Raw genomic sequence first — 26,300 nt, forward strand, 5'->3', positions numbered from 1 at the left:
CCGCAGCGGAATTGGAAAATCCGCAGTGCAAAACCGCTGCGGTTTTCACTGCGGATTTTACTGCGGTTTCTTCTGCGGATTCCTCTGCGGGTTTTCAACAGCACTTTCCTATTGGTGCATGTTGAAAACTGCTGCGGAATCCGCACAAAGAAGTGACATGCTCCTTTTTTTCCGCAGCGAATCCGCGCGGATTTTTCCGCATCGTGGGCACAGCGGTTTTTTTTTCCCCATAGGTTTACATGGTACTGTAAACTTTGGGAAAACTGCGGATCCGCAGCTGTCAAATCCGCTGCAGATCCGCAGCAAAAACCGCATCGTGTGCACATGCCCTAAGGCTTCTTTCACACTTGCGTCGGTACGGGTCCGTCGCACGTTTGTGAAAATTTGGCATGACGTGGGCAGCAGATGCAGTTTTTCAACGCATCCGCTGCCCATTCTGAAGTCCGGGGAGAAGGGGGCGGAGTTACGGCCGTGCATGCGCGGTAGGAAATGGCGAACACGAGGTACGAAAAAACGTTCCCTTGAACGTTTTTTCGTGCCGACGGACGGCCATCCGTCAAAATCCGTCGCTAATACAAGTCTATGTGAAAATGCGGGATCCTGAAATTTTTTTTGCAGGATCTAGCATTCTCAAAAAACGACGGATTGTGACGGAAGCAGAAAAACGCAAGTGTGAAAGTAGCGAGAGGCTACTTTCACACTTGCGTTTTTTGTAATCTGTTGTTTTGGGCAAAAAGCCGGATCCTGCAAATGTGCCCGCGGGATGCGTTTTTTTTCCCATAGACTTGTATTGCCGATGGATTGCAACGTATGGCCATACGTCGCGTCCGTTGTGCAACGGATGCGTCGTGTTTTGGCGGACCATCACGAAAAAAGGAACGTTTTTTCGTACGCCGCGTCTGCAATTTTTTGCCACGCATGCGCAGCCGGAACTCCGCCCCCTCCTCCCAGGACTTCAGAATGGGCAGCGGATGCGTTGAAAAACTGCTTCCGCTGCCCCCTTCGTGCACAAATTTCACAACGTATGTCAGCCCGACGCATAGCGATGGACCCGTACTGAGGGAAGTGTGAAAGTAGCCTTATAATGGAAGCCTATGGACGTAGGATCCGTCGGTGACCGTCGCACACAGGAATCCAGCGACGGATCCCGTTTTTCCCCTCTGAGCATGAACGGAAGGATTTTCAAATCCGGGAAAAAGTCAGTCTCTCTGGAGCCTTTAGGAAATAAAAGTAGCGTGCTGATTGGCTGCGATATGAAAACAAAACATTCTGCCAGAAAAGTGGGTCATTTTTAATAATATTTTCTAGAAAAAATATCTGTATCTTCCTTATGATGCAGAGCAAACTCCCATATACGCCGTGAGGTGAAGCGGCGGGCACCGAGCGATATAAGGACGCCCGTCTCCAGTACACGCCTACGTGCAGACTTCCTCCAGAGGTGACGCTCCGTGCCGCCCGCCTCCAGGACACCGCTGCTGACGTGTTCGGGGTGTCCTACGCAATGCCTGAAGGACCCCTGTGCCAGGACGTCGTGTATTGGATGGAGGGGCGCGGGGTGGCTTACACACAGCCGATAGTTGGCTATCTCTAGGGTACATAGAGCGACCCTCGGAAAGATGCCAGGTTGTTAGCGCCTTACATCAGGCAGGCTGTAGACTGACTAGTGACGTCACGAAAGTGGAGGCCCCCGGGATCTGTCAGAGAATCCTGGAGACAGAGTGCAGGTAAGAAGTGAGCAGCAGCCAGGACCCCCTGCACGGCCGCCGGCAGGGCGCCACTCCCCCAGGAGCAGCAGCGTGACCAGGGGGCGAGCCCACTCACTGCCACTAGTGATTACACGGGTGTAGAGGAGTCAGTGAGTGACCTGGGGCGCAGGTGTTGTACGGGGGCTCCGGGATATGCACGCAGGGGCTACTTAGCCTGTGACATTACTGTCAGGCTAGTGGAGTGGTCTCAGTCCTCGAGTCACCAGTGCCGCCCTGTAGCGGAGCTCATGTGCCAACCCACTAGTGGCAACATTCAGCCTTGTGCTTTACTGCATCCTAAACTGGGAGGTTCGGCGCCTCCTGTGTGACCCCAATACCCTGGGTGTGCCCACTATATAGGAGACATTAGGAGAGCCGGGATCTGCCATGCCGCCTCCTGTGTGGCCCAATACCCTGGGTATGCCCGCTATATAGGAGACATTAGGAGAGCCGGGATCTGCCATGCCGCCTCCTGTGTGGCCCAATACCCTGGGTATGCCCGCTGTATAGGAGACATTAGGAGAGCCGGGATCTGCCATGCCGCCTCCTGTGTGGCCCAATACCCTGGGTATGCCCGCTATATAGGTGACGCTAGGACATAGGGGCTCTGCCATGCCGCCTCCTGTGTGGCCCAATACCCTGGGTATGCCCGCTATATAGGTGACATTAGGAGAGCTGGGCTCTGCCATGCCGCCTCCTGTGTGGCCCAATACCCTGGGTATGCCTGCTATATAGGAGACATTAGGAGAGCCGGGATCTGCCATGCCGCCTCCTGTGTGGCCCAATACCCTGGGTGTGCCCACTATATAGGAGACATTAGGAGAGCCGGGATCTGCCATGCCGCCTCCTGTGTGGCCCAATACCCTGGGTATGCCCGCTATATAGGAGACATTAGGAGAGCCGGGATCTGCCATGCCGCCTCCTGTGTGGCCCAATACCCTGGGTGTGCCCGCTATATAGGAGACATTAGGAGAGCCAGGTTCTGCCATGCCGCCTCCTGTGTGGCCCAATACCCTGGGTATGCCCGCTGTATAGGAGACATTAGGAGAGCTGGGATCTGCCATGCCGCTTTCTGTGTGACCCCCATACCCTGGGTATGCCCGCTATATAGGTGACGCTAGGACATAGGGGCTCTGCCATGCCTCCTTCTGTGTGACCCAATACCCTGGGTATGCCTGCTGTATAGGAGACATTAGGAGAGCCGTGATCTGCCATGCTGCCTCCCATGTGACCCAATACCCTGGGTATTCCCGCTATATAGGAGACATTAGGAGAGCCGGGATCTGCCATGCCGCCTCCTGTGTGACCCAATACCCTGGGTATGCCCGCTGTATAGGAGACATTAGGAGAGCCGTGATCTGCCATGCTGCCTCTCATGTGACCCAATACCCTGGGTATGCCCGCTATATAGGAGACATTAGGAGAGCCGGGATCTGCCATGCCGCCTCCTGTGTGGCCCAATACCCTGGGTATGCCCGCTGTATAGGAGACATTAGGAGAGCTGGGATCTGCCATGCCGCTTTCTGTGTGACCCCCCATACCCTGGGTATGCCCACTATATAGGTGACGCTAGGACATATGGGATCTGCCATGCCGCCTCCTGTGTGGCCCAATACCCTGGGTATGCCCGCTGTATAGGAGATATTAGGAGAGCTGGGATCTGCCATGCCGCTTTCTGTGTGACCCCCCATACCCTGGGTGTGCCCGCTATATAGGTGACGCTAGGACATATGGGATCTGCCATGCTGCCTCCCGTGTGACCCAATACCCTGGGTATGCCCGCTATATAGGAGACATTAGGAGATCCGGGATCTGCCATGCCGCCTTCTGTGTGAACCAATACCCTGAGTGTGCCCGCTACATAGGTGACGTTAGGAGAGCAGGGATCTGCTGTGCTGCCTTTTTGTGTAACCAATACCCTAGGTATGCCCGCTATATAGGAGACATTAGGAGATACAGGATCTGCCATGCCGCCTTCTGTGTGACCCCTATACCCTGGGTATGCCCGCTATATACTGTAGGTGATGCTAGGACAGAAGGGATCTGCCATGCCAGCTGCTGTGTGACCCAATACCCTGGGTATGCCCGCTATATAGGTGACGTTAGGAGAGCTGGGATCTGCCATGCCGCCTTCTGTGTGACCCCATACCCTGGGTATGCCCGCTATATAGGGGACATTAGGAGAGCCTTGATCTGCCATGCCGCCTTCTGTGTGACCCAATACCCTGGGTATGCCCGATATATAGGTGACGCTAGAACAGACAGGATCTGCCATGCCGCCTTCTGTGTGGCCCAATACCCTAGGTATGCCCGCTATATAGGTGACGCTAGGACATATGGTATCTGCCATGCCGCCTTCTGTGTGACCCAATACCCTGGGTATGCCCGCTATATAGGTGACGTTAGGATGTTTGAGTACCTGCGGGTGCATGTATTGTGGTTGTTCTAGAACCTAGAACACATGCAGGCAATCCCTACATGTGTTGTGATTGTCGAGCATGCGCAGGGACTCTAACATATATTCCAGCACGCCGAAGTCACTCAGCACTCGAGCATGCTCAGATAACACCTTGTCCGAGCACGTTTGCTCATCGCTAGTTCCCAGGCCTGCAGCTGTGCTGTCCACCATCATTGTTTCTTCTTGCCGCCCATACACACATCCTGCTGTAGTCCCCGGTCTAAGCTGTTGAGCATGCGCACATTGTCCCAGGCCGCAGGTTCCTTCCATCTGTGCAGTGAGATGGAGCATGCAAGGTAATAATTCTCATTGTGCAGGTCAGCCGCAATTGTCCTGTGTGAGAAGGTCATTCTCGTGGGCGGGGTGGTAATTGTAGTTCTCATAACAATAGAATGCATCACGTGTTACAGCCGCAGGGCCAATGACATAGACCACCTCTCTAAAGAGAATTGTCAGCTTTCCTAACATGTCTATTTTAAAATACCCACATTGCCCATTAAATAACTACAGAGCATTTGTTCTCATAAATTGTTGTTCTGTTCCTGTTATTCTTGGAAAAGTATAAATACATTGATACGAAATGAGAGCTGACCATCCACTCCTATCTTATCTCTTGGCAGTGTATTCTTCTTCATTTGACCTCTTTTACCCCTTCATGACCTTGGGATTTTCTGTTTTTGCCCTTTAGTTTTTTCCTCTCCTTCTTCCAAGAGCTATAACTTTATATATTCCTGTCAATGTAGCCTTTTAAGTGGTGGAAAAAAAAAATTTGCGAAATGTGTAAGAGAATTTTTTTTTTTGCTTATGTCGCCATATTCCGAGACCCGATCTGGGGCTGATTAATGGATTATCTTTTATAATATATCATGAGCTGACGTTTTTATTGATACCATTTTGAGGTAGATATGATGTTTTCATCACCTCTTATTGCATTTTATTACAATGTTGCAGCTGCCAAACAAAAAAAACATAATTCTGGCGTTTTGATTTTTTTTTTTTTCTTATTACGCCATTCACCGATTGGATTAATTGTTTTTATATTGTGATAAATCGGACATTTCTGAATGGAGCAGTAGTTGAGGCAGCTTTGGACCTGCAGAAAGGTTATTGTAGTTAAAATAAAAAAAGTTAAATATTTTAAAAGGAAATGTCAGCAAGCTTTTTATACAATAGTATCTGATAGCAGCATAATGTACAGACCGAGAGACTGATTCCAGCAATGTATCACTTACTGCACTGCTTAGTATAGTTTTGATAGAATCCCTGTTTTGTCAGATGTAGCAGAGCTAATTCTTCTCCTATCTCACCCACACCCTTGGCTGGCAGCGTCAGCGTCAGACAGTGAATTGTCAGCTGACAGGGGTCGGGGTTACACAGATTGGCCTTACTGTTTGGCATGCAAATGGTAGTCCTGTAGTGTTCATCTACTGCTGATAAAATACTGATTGTATTGAAGCAGTACACAGCCTGATAAGTAACACATCGCTGGAATCATGCTCATGTGCCCTAAATGATGCTGCTCTTAAATTAAATAGTAAACATGTGCTGACAGATTCCCTCTAAGGGGCTGTACATGCTGCAAGCAAATATCGATTCATTAATATATGTCAACACACCCACATATTCACAAATATCCAGCCCATATCAAACAGAAAAAGATACACGCACTGCCCAGTCTCTATACTGTGCCCCCTCTTCACACTTTTCCTGTTTCTGCATACTTTCCTACATACTGTCCCCCTATAATGCCCCCTATCTATACTGTCCCCACTACATTACCCAGTCTCTGAAAGATGCAACTACAGTTGACGGGAGGGGACCAGCGTTGTGCCGACTCTCCAAGCTGGCGGCCAGTTCAGCAACCAGTTCGGAGAACGGCCAAAATCCCCTCCTGTGGAGGCAACATCTCCGAATACTACGCAGGTGTTGCTGGGGTCCAGAACTATCTGTGGGGCAGACCAAGTGTGTTACACTGCGTCACCAGCTCGGCACATTTTACAACATACTGGCCTAGTCAGTGACGGTAGTGGTGAGTGCAGGATTCTTACTATCCTGCTGCCTCGGGGAGAATTGAAAGGGTGCCTGGCAGCAAGTGACACCGTACTGTGAAGGAATAATGCGCCTATACACAAAATACAGCACACGAAGCCACAGAGATGCAGTATACACTCTATGTATATCCACATACTTTATATACATACAGTGTGTGTATATAATGTGTGTGTATTTGTAAATACACACTCATCGGTGGTCAGAGGTTTCTCATCTCCTGCACCATTGCTGTACTTTGGGGCAGAAGTGTGCAAGATGCAGGGCAGTCCATGGGGGAATGACCCCACTAGCCCCCCACCTCACTGCTGCTTTCTCTGCTATCTGGCTGTTTGAAAAACTCCTACAGGCATCGGAGTGGAGAATTGAGGAGCCTTGAGAGTACGCCCCTCGCAGGGGGCACACCCATGATGCCAGTGTGCATGTCCTACTTGATCAATAAAGTTTATGTAATTAAAGCAGTGGCAATTCAGGACAATACTTCTAAGATCCGGGCCCTAGGCCCAAGATCTAAATGTCTAGCGTTGCCGAATGTGATGAGATGCTAATCTTACCTCATGTCTGAAGTGGCCTAGCTGCGCCCCCTGCTAACTGCACTTGGGGCACATGCCCAACCTGGCTCCCCCCCTCCCCCCCTTAGTTACATCCCTGCATCTACTCATATACAGCTCCCACCTCTGAATGGCTGTTTTTGGTCTGTGGGTGCACTTGAACCAACTGGCACCATTTGAAGGGTTAATACCATGTTTTACATGGGTAAAAGCTTAGAATGCTTGTAAAAAGAAGCAACTTTATAGTTTGCTTTGTGTAGATTCCTGTGCATTCTCTGAGTCATTTTTTATTGTAGTGTTTAGATCTCATTGCCTAGGGACTGGCTCCATTGTTGACATTTTCATTTATCTGTGTTGATTGCTGCAGCCAATCGCAGCCCCAGTAGTGGTGCGCTGTACACAGCTGAGGCCAGTGATTGGTTGTGGGGAGACGAGAAGTAATCACTGCAACCAAGTAAGTAAGGAACAGAGGTGAGGTCAAGAGTAGCAGGCGATTTACCAGGTAAGGCTGGCGTATTGCATCTGATGCGAGATCATCGGATGCGATATGCTAATGACACTCGGCTCCTGCTCGCAGCAGAGCAGGAGCCGAGTGTCATGCGTCTGTGCTCCGATTCTCTCGCACAGGGAGGATCGGAGCACAGCTGCGGAGGAGGCGGAGAAATTACTTTCTCCATCTCCTCCATTGCTGGGGTCCGCTTATAGCGCACATCACTCGGATGTTATCCGAGTGGTGTGCGCTGTCTCACTAGCACCCATAGGCTTATATGGGTGCGAGTGAGCCGAGAGATTTCCTCGGTCCGAGTCAATCACATCATGCTGCCATTGTCTCGGACCGAGGAAAACGGGCGACAAAAAGTCAGCTGCTGGGAGCTGCCCCATAGCTTAACCCCTTCCCGACCTTTGACGCATACGCTGCGTCATGAAAGTCGGTGCCATTCCGACCCATGACGCAGCATATGCGTCATGGAAAGATCGCGTCCCTGCAGGCCGGGTGAAAGGGTTAACTCCCATTTCACCCGATCTGCAGGGACAGGGGGAGTGGTAGTTTAGCCCAGGGGGGGTGGCTTCACCCCCTCGTGGCTACGATCGCTCTGATTGGCTGTTGAAAGTGAAACTGCCAATCAGAGCGATTTGTAATATTTCACCTAAAAAACTGGTGAAATATTACAATCCAGCCATGGCCGATGCTGCAATATCATCGGCCATGGCTGGAAACACTTATGTGCACCCACCCCACTCCTCCGATCGCCCCCCCAGCCCCCCGATCTGTGGTCCGCTCCCCTCCGTCCTGTGCTCCGCTCCCCTCCGTCCTGTGCTCCGCTCCCCCGTCCTCCTGTCCGCTTCCCCGTGCACCAATCACACCCCCCGCGCTCCAATCAAACCCCCCCGCGCTCCGATCCACCCCCCCCGCACACAGCGACCCCCCCGTGCTCCGATCCACCCCCCCCGCACAGCGATCCCTCACCCCGTGCTCCAATCCTTCCCCGTGCTCCAATCCTCCCTCCCGTGTTCCGATCCACCCCCCCCCATGATCCGATCCACCCCCCCGTGCTCCGACGCCCCCCCCGTGCCCTGATCTCCCCCCCTTATACTTACCTGGCCGCCCGAGGTCCGTCCGTCTTCTTTCCTGGGCGCCGCCATCTTCCAAAATGGCGGGCGCATGTGCAGTGCGCCCGCCGAATCTGCCGGCCGGCAGATTCGTTCCAGAGTGAATTTTGATCACTGAGATAGGTTATATCTCAGTGATCAAAATAAAAAAAATAGTAAATGACCCCCCCCCCCTTTGTCACCCCCATAGATAGGGACAATAAAAAAAATAAAGAATTTTTTTTTTTTTCACTAAGGTTGGGGTAAGAACTAGGGTTAGGGCTAGGGTTAGGGTTAGGGGTAGGGTTAGGGCTAGGGTTAGGGTTTCGGTATGTGCACACGTATTCTGGTCCTACGCGGATTTTTCCGCAGCGGATTTGAAAAATCCACAGTGCTAAACCGCTGCCGATTTATCGTGGATTTACCGCGGTTTTTCTGCGCATTTCACTGCGGTTTTACAACTGCGATTTTCTATTGGAGCAGTTGTATAACCGCTGCGGAATCCGCAGAAAGAAGTGACATGCTGCGGAATGTAAACCGCTGCGTTTCCGTGCAGTTTTTCCGCAGCATGTGTACAGCGATTTTTGGTTCCCATAGGTTCACATTGAACTGTAAACTCATGGGAAACTGCTGCGGAACCGCAGCGTTTTCCGCAGCGTGTGCACATACCTTTAGAATTAGGCTATGTGCACACGGTGCGGATTGGCCGCTGCGGATCCGCAGCAGTGTTCCATCAGGTTTACAGTACCATGTAAACATATGGAAAACCAAATCCGCTGTGCCCATGGTGCAGAAAATACCGCGCGGGAACGCTGCGTTGTATTTTCCGCAGCATGCCAATTCTTTGTGCGGATTCCGCAGCGTTTTACACCTGTTCCTCAATAGGAATCCACAGGTGAAATCCGCACAAAAAACACTGGAAATCCATGGTAAATCCACAGGTAAAACGCAGTGCCTTTTACCCGCGGATTTTTCAAAAATGATGCTGAAAAATCTCATACGAATCTGCAACGTTGGCACATAGCCTTAGAGTTGGGTTGGAATTAGGGTTGTGGTTAGGGTTAGGGGTGTGTTGGGGTTAGGGTTGTGGTTAGGGGTGTGTTGGGGTTAGGGTTGTGATTAGGGTTACGGCTACAGTTGGGATAAGGGTTAGGGGTGTGTTGGAGGTAGAATTGAGGGGTTTCCACTGTTTAGGCACTTCAGGGGGTCTCCAAACGCAACATGGCGCCACCATTGATTCCAGCCAATCTTGTATTCAAAAATTCAAATGGTGCTCCCTCACTTCCGAACCCCGACGTGTGCCCAAACAGTGGTTTACCCCCACATATGGGGTACCAGCATACTCAGGACAAACTGCGCAACAATTACTGGGGTCCAATTTCTCCTGTTACCCTTGAGAAAATAAAAAATTGCTTGCTAAAACATCATTTTTGAGGAAAGAAAAATGATTTATTATTTTCACGGCTCTGCGTTGTAAACGTCTGTGAAGCACTTGGGGGTTCAAAGTGCTCACCACATATCTAGATAAGTTCCTTGGGGGGTCTAGTTTCCAAAATGGGGTCACTTGTGGGGGGTTTCTACTGTTTAGGCACACCAGGGGCTCTGCAAACGCAACGTGACGCCCGCAGACCATTCCATCAAAGTCTGCATTTCAAAAGTCACTACTTCCCTTCTGAGCCCCCACGTGTGCCCAAACAGTGGTTTACCCCCACACATGGGGTATCAGCGTACTCAGGAGAAACTGGACAACAACTTTTGTGGTCCAATTTCTCCTGTAACCCTTGGGAAAATAAAAAATTCTGGGCTAAAAAATTATTTTTGAGGAAAGAAAACGTATTTATTATTTTCACTGCTCTGTGTTATGAACTTCTGTGAAGCACTTGGGGGTTCAAAGTGCTCACCTCACATCTAGATAAGTTCCTTTCGGGGTCTAGTTTCCAAAATGGGGTCACTTGTGGGGGGTTTCTACTGTTTAGCCACATCAGGGGCTCTGCAAACGCAACGTGACGCCCACAGAGCATTCCATCAAAGTCTGCATTTCAAAACGTCACTACTTCACTTCCGAGCCCCAGCATGTGCCTAAACAGTGGTTTACCCCCACATATGGGGTATCAGCGTACTCAGGAGAAACTGGACAACAACTTTTGGGGTCAAATTTCTCCTGTTACCCTTGGGAAAATAAAAAATTGCGGGCTAAAATTCATTTTTGAGAAAATATTTTTTTTTTTTAATTTTCATGGCTCTGCGTTATAAACTTCTGTGAAGCACTTGAGGGTTCAAAGTGCTCACTACACATCTAGATTAGTTCCTTTGGGGGTCTAGTTTCCAAAATGGGGTAATTTGTGGGGGATCTCCAATGTTTAGGCACACAGGGGCTCTCCAAACGCGACATGGTGTCCGCTAATGATTGGAGATAATTTTCCATTTAAAAAGCCAAATGGCGTGCCTTCCCTTCTGAGCCCTGCCGTGCGCCCAAACAGTGGTTTACCCCCACATATGGGGTATCTGCATACTCAGGACAAACTGGACAACAACATTTGTGGTCCAATTTCTCCTATTACCATTGGCAAAATAGGAAATTCCAGGCTAAAAAATCATTTTTGAGAAAAGAAAAATTATTTTTTATTTTCATGGCTCTGCATTATAAACTTCTGTGAAGCACCTGGGGGTTTAAAGTGCTCAGTATGCATCTAGATAAGTTCCTTGGGGGGGTCTAGTTTCCAAAATGGGGTCACTTGTGGGGGAGCTCCATTGCATAGGCACACAGGGGCTCTCCAAATGCGACATGGTGTCCGCTAACGATTGGAGCTAATTTTCCATTCAAAAAGTTAAAAGGCGCGCCTTCCCTTCCGAGCCCTGCCGTGTGCCCAACCAGTGGTTTACCCCCACATATGAGGTATCGGCGTACTCGGGAGAAATTGCTCAACAAATTTTAGGATCCATTTTATCCTATTGCCCATGTGAAAATGAAAAAATTGAGGCGAAAATAAATTTTTTTGTGAAAAAAAAGTACTTTTTCATTTTTACGGATCAATTTGTGAAGCACCTGAGGGTTTAAAGTGCTCACTAGGCATCTAGATAAGTTCCTTGGGGGGTCCAGTTTCCAAAATGGGGTCACTTGTGGGGGAGCTCCAATGTTTAAGCACACAGGGTCTCTCCAAACGCGACATGGTGTCCGCTAACGATGGAGATAATTTTTCATTCAAAAAGTCAAATGGCGCTCCTTCCCTTCCGAGCCTTACCATGTGCCCAAACAGTGGTTTACCCCCACATGTGAAGTATCGGTGTACTCAGGAGAAATTGCCAAACAAATTTTAGGATCCATTTTATCCTGTTGTCCATGTGAAAATGAAAAAATTGAGGCTAAAAGAATTTTTTTGTGAAAAAAAAGTACTTTTTCATTTTTACGGATCAATTTGTGAAGCACCTGGGGGTTTAAAGGGCTCACTATGCATCTAGATAAGTTCCTTGGGGCGTCTAGTTTCCAAAATGGGGTCACTTGTGGTGGAGCTCCAATTTTTAGGCACACGGGGGCTCTCCAAATGTGACATGGTGTCCGCTAAAGAGTGCAGCCAATTTTTCATTCAAAAAGTCAAATGGCGCTCCTTCCCTTCCAAGCCCTGCCGTGCGCCCAAACAGTGGTTTACCCCCACATATGAGGTATCAGCGTACTCAGGACAAATTGGACAACAACGTACGTGGTTCAGTTTCTCCTTTTACCATTGGGAAAATAAAAAAATTGTTGCTGAAAAATAATTTTTGTGACTAAAAAGTTAAATGTTCATTTTTTCCTTCCATGTTGCTTCTGCTGCTGTGAAGCACCTGAAGGGTTAATAAACTTCTTGAATGTGGTTTTGTGCACCTTGAGGGGTGCAGTTTTTAGAATGGTGTCACTTTTGGGTATTTTCAGCCATATAGATCCCTCAAACTGACTTCAAATGTGAGGTGGTCCCTAAAAAAAATGGTTTTGTAAATTTCGTTGTAAAAATGAGAAATCGCTGGTCAAATTTTAACCCTTATAACTTCCTAGCAAAAAAAAATTTTGTTTCCAAAATTGTGCTGATGTAAAGTAGACGTGTGGGAAATGTTATTTATTAACTATTTTGTGTCACATAACTCTCTGGTTTAACAGAATAAAAATTCAAAATGTGAAAATTGCGAAATTTTCAAAATTTTCGCCAAATTTCCGTTTTTATCACAAACACAGAATTTATTGACCTAAATTTACCACTAACATGAAGCCCAATATGTCATGAAAAAACAATCTCAGAACCGCTAGGATCCATTGAAGCGTTCCTGAGTTATTACCTCATGAAGGGACACTGGTCAGAATTGCAAAAAACGGCAAGGTCTTTAAGGTCAAAATAGGCTGGGTCATGAAGGGGTTAACATTGGTCCGAGTGCAATGCGATTTTTTTTTTTTTTTTGATCGCACTGCACTTGGCTGTTTAAAACGCCAGTGTGACGCCGGCCTAAGGCTATGTTCAGTAATCATCAGAAAAGATCCAGCAGCAATCCATTAACTAAAAAGTTGTACAGACACAATTTTTTTTTGACCGGCTAATAAAAACTGAATTCAACTGGATCCATTTTAACGGGATTGCTGCTGGATCCATTCTAATTGTTGATTACGAGATGTGTGAACGTAACCTAAGCATAGTTTCTTTAGGGATTTTGAATACCTTTTTTAGGGCGCATGCAGATGTATGGATTTTGGTCTGATCACGGCCCACAATGCACAGACTGGCCATGGATCTCCAGACCCAAGAGAGACTGCTTCATTGGGATATATATATAAAGCTACCATGCTCTAGTCAGGACACCCTCGGCTAGTGCTTATATTGTGGGCTGTGATCACATGACATGTGCATGAGCCCTTAATGCTCGGTTAGGTGTAAGTTAACATTTGTAATTAATATACAGTGGGGCAAAAAAGTATTTAGTCAGTCAGCAATAGTGCACGTTCCACCACTTAAAAAGATGAGAGGCGTCTGTAATTTACATCATAGGTAGACCTCAACTATGGGAGACAAACTGAGAAAAAAAAATCCAGAAAATCACATTGTCTGTTTTTTTTAACAATTTATTTGCATATTATGGTGGAAAATAAGTATTTGGTCAGAAACAAACAATCAAGATTTCTGTCTCTCACAGACCTGTAACTTCTTCTTTAAGAGTCTCCTCTTTCCTCCACTCATTACCTGTAGTAATGGCACCTGTTTAAACTTGTTATCAGTATAAAAAGACACCTGTGCACACCCTCAAACAGTCTGACTCCAAACTCCACTATGGTGAAGACCAAAGAGCTGTCAAAGGACACCAGAAACAAAATTCTAGCCCTGCACCAGGCTGGGAAGACTGAATCTGCAATAGCCAACCAGCTTGGAGTGAAGAAATCAACAGTGGGAGCAATAATTAGAAAATGGAAGACATACAAGACCACTGATAATCTCCCTCGATCTGGGACTCCACGCAAAATCCCACCCCGTGGGGTCAGAATGATCACAAGAACGGTGAGCAAAAACCCCAGAACCACGCCGGGGGACCTAGTGAATGAACTGCAGAGAGCTGGGACCAATGTAACAAGGCCTACCATAAGTAACACACTACGCCACCATGGACTCAGATCCTGCAGTGCCAGACGTGTCACACTGCTTAAGCCAGTACATGTCCGGGCCCGTCTGAAGTTTGCTAGAGAGCATTTGGATGATCCAGAGGAGTTTTGGGAGAATGTCCTATGGTCTGATGAAACCAAACTGGAACTGTTTGGTAGAAACACAACTTGTTGTGTTTGGAGGAAAAAGAATACTGAGTTGCATTCATCAAACACCATACCTACTGTAAAGCATGGTGGTGGAAACATCATGCTTTGGGGCTGTTTCTCTGCAAAGGGGCCAGGACAACTGATCCGGGTACATGAAAGAATGAATGGGGCCATGTATCGTGAGATTTTGAGTGCAAACCTCCTTCCATCAGCTAGGGCTTTGAAGATGAAACGTGGCTGGGTCTTTCAACATGACAATGATCCAAAGCACACCGCCAGGGCAATGAAGGAGTGGCTTCGTAAGAAGCATTTCAAGGTCCTGGAGTGGCCTAGCCAGTCTCCAGATCTCAACCCTATAGAAAACCTTTGGAGGGAGTTGAAAGTCCGTGTTGCCAATCGAAAAGCCAAAAACATCACTGCTCTAGAGGAGATCTGCATGGAGGAATGGGCCAACATACCAACAACAGTGTGTGGCAACCTTGTGAAGACTTACAGAAAACGTTTGACCTCTGTCATTGCCAACAAAGGATATATTACAAAGTATTGAGATGAAATTTTGTTTCTGACCAAATACTTATTTTCCACCATAATATGCAAATAAATTGTTAAAAAAAACAGACAATGTGATTTTCTGGATTTTTTTTTCTCAGTTTGTCTCCCATAGTTGAGGTCTACCTATGATGTAAATTACAGACGCCTCTCATCTTTTTACGTGGTGGAACTTGCACTATTGCTGACTGACTAAATACTTTTTTGCCCCACTGTATATGTATTTTCATACTTTCCTTGACATCTTGTAATGCTATTTTCTTTCATTTTAGACATGTATGTCTTGCACTCTCTTCCCGTTCTTTTTGTGTGGAGTACGCTTCTATCGCCTATAACTGGGGACAAGCGGTATAAAAAGGATGATGCAGTACTGCTGTATGTAAATAAAGTGGGGCCATACCATAACCCGCAAGAGACCTATCACTACTATCAGCTGCCAGTGTGTGCCCCCACACAAATCCGCCACAAGAGCTTGACCTTGGGAGAGGTGCTTGATGGCGATCGGATGGCCGAGTCCATGTACAAGATCACATTTCGAGTCAACGTGGAGAGAGAGCCCCTGTGTCATCTCAAGCTGGACCTGAATCAGGTAGGACTGCACAGCTTATATTCTGGACCTGTAGTAGGTGCTTGTTCCCACCATTTTATTATGGTGTGTATATATGTGCATGTGTGTATATATATATATATATATATATATTTATTTTTAGTCTGGGAGTTAAATGCTGCAAGAATCTTCCAAAAGGACAAACTAAGTAAGACTTGGCTCGTTTACCTGTACTGACAGTGAGCTTTAGAAAGACCATAAATGACGATAGGTTTAACCCCTTCCCGACCTTTGACGCACCGTATGCGTCATGAAAACCTGTGCCAATCTGACCTGTGACGCAGCATATGCGTCATGGTCGGATTGCACTCCTGCAGACGGGGTGAAAGGGTTAACTGTAATTTCACCCGGCCTGCAGGGACAGGGGGAGTTGTACTTTAGCCCCCCCCCCCCGTGGCTACGATTGCTCTGATTGGCTGTTGAAAGTGATGTTTCACTTTCAATCAGAGCGATAGTAATATTTCACCAATGAAAATTGGTGAAATATTACAATCCAGCCATGGCCGATGCTGCAATAGCATCAGCCATGGCTGGAGATCGCGATCTGCCCGAAACCCTAACCCCTCCCCCCCCCAACCCCCCCCCCACCCCCCCCCCCAACGCTACCGATCTCCTCCCCTCCGGTCCTCCGTCCTGACATCTAGTGTTCCCCGCTCCCCTCCGTTCTCCTGTCCACTCCCGCTGTCCGCTCCCCCCCATACTTACCGACCTGTGTCCGTCCGTGTGTTCGATGGGCGCCTCCATCTTCCAAAATGGCGGGCGCATGCGCAGTGCGCCCGCCGAATCGGCCGGCAGATTCGTTACAGGTACATTTTGATTGCTGTGATAGAGCCTATCACAGCGCTCAAAATAAAAAAGTAATAAATAAACCCCCCATTTATCACCCCCATAGGTAGGGACAATAATAAAATAAAGAAAAAAAATTTTTTTCCTTTGCCCCACTAGGATTAGGGTTAGGGTTGGTTCACACTGCGTCTAAGCAGTCCGTTAGACGGACTACGTTACACTGCAGCATAAACACTGTGTAACGTAGTCCGTTACGGTCGCCATTGACAGCAATGTTGGACGCATCACTAGCGCACGCCCAAAATGGGCGTGCGCTAGGGATGTGCCGTCATTGAGTGACGGACCCGGAGACAAGAGCTGCAGCGTTTCCGGGTCCGTCACTGCTAGCGCAGATAGAGCTAGCAGATGCTCTATCTGCGCTAGTGCGATGCAAACGTCGGCACTTGCGCTAACAGCAGCCCGTTAGCGTATGTGCTGAACGGGCTGCTGCTATCGCAGTGTGAACCTGCGCTTCGGGTTAGAGTTACGGCTAGAATTAGGGTTAGAACTAGGGTTAGGGTTAGAATTAGGCTATGTGCACACAGTGCGGATTTGGCTGCGGATCTGCAGCGGATTTGGCTGCGGATCCGCAGCGGATTGGCCGCTGCGGATTCGTAGCAGTTTTCCATCAGGTTTACAGTACCATGTAAACCTATGGAAAACCAAATCCGCTGTGCCCATGGTGCGGAAAATACCGCGCGGAAACGCTGTTGTATTTTCCGCAGCATGTCAATTCTTTGTGCGGATTCCGCAGCGTTTTACACCTGTTCCTCAATAGGAATCCACAGGTGAAATCCGCACGAAAAACACTGGAAATCCGCGGTAAATCCGCAGGTAAAATGCAGTGCCTTTTACCTGCGGATGTTTCAAAAATGGTGCAGAAAAATCTCACACAAATCCGCAACGTGGGCACATAGCCTTAGGGTTAGGGTTGGAATTAGGGCTAGGGTTGGAAATAGGGTTAAGATAAGGCTGTGATTAGGGTTAGGGGTGTGTTGGGGTTAGGGTTGTGATTAGGGGTGTGATTAGGGTTATGGCTAGAGTTGGGATTAGGGTTAGGGGTGTGTTGGGGTTAGTGTTGGAGTTAGAATTGAGGGGTTTCCACTTTTACGGCACATCAGAGGTCTCCAAACGCAACATGGCGCCACCATTGATTCCAGTTAATCTTGCAATCAAAACGTCAAATGGTGCTCCCTCCCTTCCGAGCCCCGACGTGCGCCCAAACAGTGGTTTACCCCCACATATGGGGTACCAGCATACTCAGGACAAACTGGGCAACAATTATTGGGGTCCAATTTCTCCTGTTACCCTTGTGAAAATAAAAAATTGCGGGCTAAAACATAATTTTTGAGGAAAGAAAAATGATTTTTTATTTTCACGGCTCTGCGTTGTAAACTTCTGTGAAGCACTTGGGGGTTCAAAGTGCTCACCACATATCTAGATAAGTTCCTTGGGAGGTCTAGTTTCCAAAATGGGTTCACATGTGGGGGAGCTCCAATGTTTAGGTACACAGGGGCTCTCCAAACGCGACATGGTGTCCGCCAACGATTGGAGCTAATTTTTCATTCAAAAGTCAAATGGCGCTCCTTCCCTTCCGAGCCTTGCCATGTGCACAAACAGTGGTTTGTGACCACATATGAGGTATCAGTGTACTCAGGAGAAATTGCCCAACACATTTTAGGATCCATTTTATCCTGTTGCCCATGTGAAAATGAAAAAATTGAGGCGAAAAGAAATTTTTTGTGAAAAAGTACTTTTTCATTTTTACGGATCAATTTGTGAAGCACCTGGGGGTTCAACGTGCTCACTATGCATCTAGATAAGCTCCTTGGGGGTCTAGTTTCCAAAATGGGGTCACTTGTGGGGGAGCTCCAATGTTTGGGCACACAGGGGCTCTCCAAACGCTACATGGTGTCCGCTAAAGATTGGAGCCAATTTTTCATTGAAAAAGTCAAATGGCGCTCCTTCCCTTCCGAGCCCTGTCGTGCGCCCAAACAGTGGTTCCCCCCCACATATGGGGTATCGGCGTACTCAGGACAAATTGTACAATAACTTCTGGTGTCCAGTTTCTCTTTTTACCCTTGGGAAAATAAAAAAAATTGTTGCTAAAACATCATTTTTGTGACTAAAAAGTTAAATGTTCATTTTTTCCTTCCATGTTGCTTCTGCTGCTGTGAAGCACCTGAAGGGTTAATAAACTTCTTGAATGTGGTTTTGAGTACCTTGAGGGGTGCAGTTTTTAGAATGGTGTCACTTTTGGGTATTTTCAGCCATATAGACCCCTCAAACTGACTTCAAATGTGAGGTGGTCCCTAAAAAAAAAAAAAAAAAATGGTTTTGAAAATTTTGCTGTAAAAATGAGAAATCGCTGGTCAAATTTTAACCCTTATAACTTCCTAGCAAAAAAAAAATTGTGCTGATGTAAAGTAGACGTGGGTAATGTTATTTATTAACTATTTTGTGTCACATAACTCTCTTGTTTAAAAGAATTAAAATTTGAAAATTGCAAAATTTTCAAAATTTTAGCCAAATTTCCATTTTTTTCAAAAATAAACACAAAAATTATCGACCTAAATTTACCACTAACATGAAGCCCAATATGTCACGAAAAAACAATCTCAGAACCGCTAGGATTTGTTGAAGCGTTCCTGAGTTATTACCTCATAAAGTGACACTGGTCAGAATTACAAAAAACGGCCGGGTCATGAAGGGGTTAAAAGAAAGTGCCTGGCTGCCATACTTAGTGCGGCACCCAGGAGTAAGTCAACTTTATACCTCCTGAGAGCCGCTGGCGTCATTCATACAGGTGTACAGCGAGGCTACAGATAGGTTCCCATAGATGATATTTCTCTAGTTTTATTTAAAAAAAAAAAAAAAAAAGTGTCCGAATAATGACATATTTAAATTAGGTTCTGGTATTTTTAAAGAATGGTTTGACATCAAGAGTCACAGTAAATAGTCAAATAGGCAATATTTATCATTCACAGAAGATTAATTTCTGACAAAATACAATAATAACAATTAAAATGATTTTAAAGTGAATTTGTCACCAGGTGTTTGCCATTTAATCTTGGAGCAGCTGGTTCCAGTGATGTCACTCAGTGGGCTACTTGATGTAGTTTAGATAAAGTCACTGTTTTATCAAAAGATTATCACTAAAGGACTAATGAACCTGCTGCCATGTAGTCCTTCATATTCATGAGCTCAATCCCACCCCAATCACTGAATGCCAGCTTTTTGCCTATGTAGTGTACTCAGTAAGCTGCCAGTCAGTGGCGTGGATGGGTTATACAGAGCTCTGTATTCAGAGAACTGGTAGATCTGTCGCCAATTAAAGTATTTTTTTAATCAAAACTGCAGGAAAGTAAATGACACATCAGGGTCTCTACCCCTTCATTATTTGCTCTCAGATGGGGTAGCAAAAACCTGGTGTCAGATTCCCTTTAAAAACACTGTAGATTACTTGTTTTGGTAAATTTGATGGCTTTCTCTCATTTCTGGTGATCTTACATGCTGTAATAGTAGTGTGTGCGTCTGTTAATTACAGGCATGCTCTCCAGCACAGCAGTGTAACAATCCTGTATGACTAGTTTGATAGCAATCACAAATGCCCCATGCTAAAAGGGGGGGGGAAAGTTGATCTTTAGATTGAAACATTGAATTGTTTAAATACCATGGTTAACTAGTGTGTGAACATACCTACTGAGCCACGTGACTATTGGCCCCTTCATGATTGGGCAGTGTCATGGACTGCGCAGGTGTGCTGCAGAGCTGTGTGTATTATTGCTGCTTGTAAAGTCACCCTTAATCTGTACAGTCTTGTATAGTCAGGCAGTGATTTAAAGGCGTACTCCCATCTTGAGCATTTATGGCATCTCCAAAAGATAGTAATTAATTGCAGATCCTACCACTTTACCCCACATTGTTCTTGAGACTGGGGCTATTTATGCACTGCTTTCTGTGGAGGGGTGGGTGTCAGGACCCTAGTCTTGAGCTAGTTATGGGTCTCATTTGATGAATAAGTTGCTAATCACTGGGGTTCTAACTACTGGGCCCCCAGAGATTCAGAGATCGTGGCTTTGGTGCCCCACCTTGCATGCAGCAGATGTGCACGACCTCCGCTCTATTAATTGTTTATAGGATAGTATGCAGCTAATTGTGGTAGTCTGATAGACAGTAAATGGTCATGAGGTCAAGCGTTTGTTGCTCCATTCCAGATTGGGCTGCAGAGCCCTGTTCTCGAGGCTCCTGGAGGTCTCCGCAGTCAGACCCCAGCGATTAGCAAGCTATCACTTATCCTATTGCATAGAGGATAAGCTGCTTTTCTTGGGAATAACGCTTTAACATCTTCCCAACATATGACGTACAGTTACATCATATGCTGGGTCCCTGACTTTGTTGCGGGCTTGCAAGCTCAGCCCCATCTTTCCCTGCAGATGATGGCTGTGTTATTAAGCCATCATCTGCCTCTAAAAGCTGTAGGAGTTAACTTGTTAAATGCCACTGTCAGTTTGACAGCGTCATTTAATGCACGCAGGCAAGGGAGCACATCATTCTGTTGGCCCTTCAGCGTGTTTGAGGCTTGATCGCAGGATGTGTTTCTATGACAGCCGGGATCTTCTGAAGACCTACTCCTGTGAAATGCAGCCTGGAGCAATTTTCGCTATACATAACACTACTGTAGAATTGCTGTGTATAGTCCCCAAAGGGTGCCAACAAGTTCAGTAGACAGTGAAAAAAAGTTTTTATAAAAGTAAAGTTCAAATCCCCGCTTTTCCCCCATTAAAAAATAAAGAAAAAATGACACACATTTGGTATTTCTACGTCCGTAAAAGTGCGTTATATCAAAATATCAAATTAATATGACCAGAAAATGGCATAATGAGACATAAAACAAAACACCAGAATTAAGTTTTTTTTGGTCCTCTACAACACTGCAGTAGGAGGCGATCAAAACATTGTATCTACCCCAAAATGGTAGAAATAAAAACGACAACTCAGTTGGCAAGAAATAAGCAATTAGGGTATGTGCACACGTTGCGGATTCTCTGCGGATCCGCAGTGTTTTTTGAGGTGCAGAAACGCTGCAGATCCGCAATTGATTTACAGTACAATGAAAATCAATGAGAAAAAAAATGCTGTGCACACTTTGCGGAAAATCCACTGCGGAAACGCTGTGGTTTCAAAGAAGTAGCATGTCACTTCTTTTTTGTGAATCTGCAGCGTTTTTGTACCCATTCCATTATAAAAAAAAAAAAAACCGCAGCAAAAACGCACAAAAAACACGACAAATACGCAGGTGCGTTTTCTGCCAGGAGAGGCAGAATCCGCACCAGAAATTCCTAAGCCTAATCCGCAACGTGTGCACGTAGCCTTACACAGCCCCATAGATCAAAAATTAAACATGTGATGGGTCTCAAAAACGTTGGAACAATTTATTTTTAACCCCATTATGACGTCGCAATATTCTGTTTCACCGCTTTTTGTTTTTTTGCGCCTTTTCCCATGACTTTTTTTTTTTTTCATCAATATAGCCGTATGAGGGCTTGTTTTTTGTGGGACGAGTTGTATTTTTTGAATGACTTCATTGATTTTACCATGTAGCGTACTAGAAAATGGGGAAAAATTTTCAAATACGGTGAAACTGCAAACAAAGTGCAATTCCACAACAGTTTTTTGGTGTTTTTTTTTTTTTTTTTTTTTCAATTACCATGTGCACTAAATGATAAATCTGACCTGGCAATATGATTTCCCAGGTCAGTAAGTGTATGCAGATACCAAACATGTATAGGCTCTTTTTTATTTAAGTTGTGAAAAAAAAATTTCAAAAATTCGTAAGAAACAAAAAATTTGCTTATGTCATCATTCTGAGACCCTTAACAACATCTCCATTTTTCAGGATCGGGGGCTGGTTGATGGATTATTTTTGTGGCTGGATCTGACGTTTTTATTGATGGTAGATATGAAGGGGCCATCATTCATAAGGGATTCACCGTGACAGACACAGGAAACTTCTGTAGACCTCCGGCTGTCATGACAACCCATCGGCGCACTGTAGTCAAGTGACAGGGGTGCCAATGCCCCCCATTGGTGCCCCTGTCACTTGACTGTGGGACGCTGATGGGTTGTCATGTGACGCAGCATTTAACCCGCGGCTGTTAAAGGCAGATGACAGCCCATTAGGTCAGCTGTCGTGCGGTGAAAGATGCAGGCTCAGTGTCAGAACCCACATCAACGGTAGGGACATGACCTTTGACTTACCTATACATCAAAGTTTGTAAAGAGATTAAATGCATCCAATTGTGGGACCTATTTTTATTCCAAAATCTATAAATTTAAATGTACTTTGCTCGTGAGAAAACCCCTTTAAAGGGAACCTGTCACCGCCCCTCCCCCCAGGCGTTTATGCTGCATTCTGACAAGTTGGCTCTTTTAGTTCGGGTCCCTGGCACTGCTGAAATAATCGTTTTTGAAATTTGTCCCTCATACCTCGAAATCGCAAGGGGCAGGTCTTTCGCCCCTAATCCAGACGCACCACAGCCGTCACTCATGGCCTCTGCGTGCCGGACGCCACCTCCTCTTCCAACATTAGCGTACCGGCGCCTGCTGTTATTTTTTTTTTCGGGCATGCGCAGTTGCGCTGCCCTTCGAACTTACAGTGCAGGCGCCGGGGACGCTAATGAAGGAAGAGGAGGCTGCACGCAGAGGCCATGAGTGATGGCTGTGAGGCGTCTGGATTAGGGGGAAAGACCTGCCCCCCTGGCGATTTCGAGGTATGAGGGACAAATTTCAAAAACTATTATTTCAGCTGTGCCAGGGACCAGAGCTAAAAGAGCCACCTTGTCAGAATGCAGCATTACTGCTGCACAAGGTGGCTCTTTTAGTTGCAAACGCCTGGGGGGGGGGGGTGACAGGTTCCCTTTAATGAACATGTATTGCATGTCTGTATGGGTTAGAACTCATGCAGACGTTCGTGAATCTGGCTGATCACAGATCACAATACACGGACTGGCCACGGGTCACCTGACCATGACCGCTTCATAGAAATGTATGAAGCTGTCATGCTCCAGTTGGAAAACCCACTGCTAGCCCATGCACTGCTGTCTGTGATCAGACAGATTCACGAACGTCTGCATGAGCTCTTATTCCCTTGTGTAAAAGTATGAAGATTTTTTTTCTATTGGTATTTTTCTTTTAATAACATGCAACTTGTTTTATTTTAAGGTTAAGGAGCTGCGACAAGCCATTGAGGAGTTATATTACTTTGAGTTTGTTCTGGATGATATACCAATCCGTGGTTTTGTTGGATACATGGAAGAAAGTGGCTTCTTACCACATATTCATAAAATTGGTTTGTGGGCTCACCTGGACTTCAACATAGAGTACAATGATGACCGTATAATTTTTGCCAATGTTAGTGTCCGAGATGTGAAACCGTTTAGTTTGGATGATGTGACGGAGCCGCTCAGCTTGACCCACACTTACAGTGTACGCTGGTTCCCGACAACTGTGACCTATGAGAGGCGTGGTGACCGCCTTAGAGACTCTAGCTTCTTCCCCAAAAGCTTGGAGATCCATTGGCTTTCCATCATCAATTCCATGGTGCTTGTATTCTTGCTTTTGGGTTTTGTGGTCATTATACTCATGCGTGTTCTTAAGAGTGACCTAGCACGGTACAATTTGGATGAAGAAGGAACAGACGACATGGAACAAGGAGACAATGGATGGAAGATCATCCACACTGATGTTTTTCGTTTCCCTCCTTATCGAAGTCTCCTTTGTGCTGTGCTTGGGGTAGGGTCCCAGTTTCTTGCCCTTGGCACAGGTAATGTTTAAAATTACAAGGCTGATCTTTTTGTTCTTTATCGTTATTTTGTTCCCTTGATTATTAATTGTCCATTCTCTTGTAGGTATCATAGTAATGGTTCTCCTTGGCATGTTTAATGTGCACAGACATGGTGCTATCAATTCTGCAGCAATCTTACTATATGCCCTCACTTGTTGCATCTCTGGATATGTATCCAGTAATTTCTATCGACAAATGGGTGGAGATCGTTGGGTATGGAATATCGTCTTGACTACTAGCCTTTTCTCAGGTATTTAGTGTTTCATATTGCTACCTTTACTACTTATCTTTCTGCTTTTTTATTTCCATGTTATCTAGTTTATGTGTCACTCCATAGATATTTGCGTTATTCATAACTTAAGTAACTTTCTACTTCTCAAAATGACTCAGACCTTTTTATGTGCACAGCGCCATTTTTCTTCACATGGAGTGTTGTAAATTCAGTTCATTGGGCCAACGGGTCAACACAAGCTCTTCCAGCAACTACAATCCTCCTCCTTCTTACCGTCTGGCTTCTGGTTGGATTTCCCCTTACTGTAATTGGAGGAATTTTTGGCAAAAATAGCGCAGTAAACTTTGAAGCTCCTTGTCGGACTAAGAACATTGCTAGAGAAATTCCTGCTCAACCATGGTACAAGTCTGCTCCAGTCCATATGGCCATTGGTGGATTTCTACCATTCAGGTAAGAGGACTTTTTTTTCTGTTTCTGAGCTATCATTCCGGCCTCGCCTCTCTTTAGTCTTTTGCATAGACTGCTGCTCACTTTGTCATTTTTCTATACCTTTTACGAATGATTTTCTTCCTTTCTTTACAGTGCCATCTCTGTGGAGCTCTACTACATTTTTGCTACAGTGTGGGGACGAGAGCAGTACACACTGTATGGGATACTGTTCATTGTGTTTGCCATCCTACTAAGTGTTGGTGCATGCATTTCTGTAGCGCTCACATACTTCCAGCTATCAGGTGAAGATTATCGCTGGTGGTGGCGGTCCATTATGAGCACAGGATCCACTGGAGCTTTCATCTTTCTGTACTCTGTTTTCTATTACTGGCGTCGTTCTAATATGTCAGGGGCTGTTCAGACTGTAGAGTTCTTTGGCTACTCTTTCCTTACTGCATATGTCTTCTTTCTTATGCTTGGAACGGTCAGTTTCACAGCATCCCTTCGATTTATTCGCTACATATATGTCAACCTTAAAATGGACTAAGGTATTGATCCAGGGACCTTTTTAATGTGCTTTTAAGTGCTACACATGGAGAAAATGGACCAAGATTGGAAGAGACTATGCAAAGAGGGGCCGGAGATCATGTAACTACAGCTAGATGGATGTAATCCAATAACGGACATGGGGAGATGGGAGAGAGATTCACATAGAGAATTATTTAGCACAATGATTGGTGTTTGGTGGCAAGTAAAATCTGGAGCGCAAAAATGTAATCTAGGTCTGCAATCTTTTGTGCAAAGGTACGAATTTGTTACTTTGCTGCCAGTCTTTTCCATTCCTACCACTCTGACTCCTAATATCTAACTGTAAAGAACACTTCCAATGCCTAACTGAAATCCGCTATCCTGACGTTGCTGCGGATTCTCTTCATACAGCAAGAAGTCTGCTTTTCATAGCCCTGTGTTCCCACAGGCCTGTACAAATGCGTCAGGTGGTCAACTGGAATGAATGGCCTGGCTGGTTTACTTGGTCCTCCTGGGTTCTAGCTGACTTGTCAGACAGTCTCTCACTCTCTATTGGACTTCTGTACAAATATATTTATATCTTTTGATTTTTTTTTTTCCTTTTTACAAAATAAAAAAATATATTAAAAAAATGACTAAATTTTAATTTTAGCTATTGCTAATTTGGTATTCATGTGACTTATTTTTCGTTTCACTAATTTACTAAGCATACTGGCTTTTGTTTTGTTTTTTTTTTGTTGAGAAGATTAACTTTCTAGGAGCCCGTTTTCTTATGCTATTTTGGAGCAGTTTCACTAGTACCAAGACAGAAACTGGATGATGAAGAAGATGAAAGCCTTTTCAAAAGCCTTTCTTTAGCCAAGTTCACACAACCATATTTTTGGTCTGAGTGCTGTCTGTGAAAACATGGACATCACTGGGGCCAATGTTATGCAATGCGGCAGTGCAGAAGAGTGATTTTTTGTTTGTTTTTCTTCACTGACCAACTCGGAGTGTCAAAATAGAATTACAGCGCACACTAGTTTCTGCCCAGTGTCGGATAAGTCTCGTTGAACATGGATGACAAGCAAGTAAAAAAAATTGTGTTTTCTGGATGAAACAATTTTTTAGACGATTTTGTGAACTTG

General features: G+C 45.8%; 1 protein-coding gene across 3 annotated transcripts; it reads left to right on the forward strand.

The window, feature by feature from the left end:
• Window positions 1-1,440: 1,440 nt before the first annotated feature.
• On the forward strand, window positions 1,441-25,819 carry TM9SF1 (transmembrane 9 superfamily member 1). Of its 3 annotated transcripts, none has more exons than XM_069762412.1 (6): window positions 1,441-1,724; window positions 14,979-15,295; window positions 23,363-23,963; window positions 24,049-24,234; window positions 24,393-24,666; window positions 24,799-25,819. In XM_069762412.1, the coding sequence occupies exons 2-6, from the start codon at window positions 14,981-14,983 to the stop codon at window positions 25,190-25,192; spliced, it is 1,770 nt and encodes a 589-aa protein (XP_069618513.1). In that variant the 5' UTR covers window positions 1,441-1,724; window positions 14,979-14,980; the 3' UTR covers window positions 25,193-25,819. The 3 variants fall into 3 exon arrangements, with proteins under 3 accessions (XP_069618513.1, XP_069618519.1, XP_069618524.1); XM_069762418.1 differs by having other exon boundaries at window positions 1,723-1,855; XM_069762423.1 differs by lacking the exon at window positions 1,441-1,724 and adding an exon at window positions 7,171-7,257.
• The last annotated feature ends 481 nt before the right edge of the window (window positions 25,820-26,300 follow it).

Source organism: Ranitomeya imitator, chromosome 1, assembly GCF_032444005.1.
Source record: "Ranitomeya imitator isolate aRanImi1 chromosome 1, aRanImi1.pri, whole genome shotgun sequence".
Lineage (NCBI taxonomy): Eukaryota > Metazoa > Chordata > Amphibia > Anura > Dendrobatidae > Ranitomeya > Ranitomeya imitator.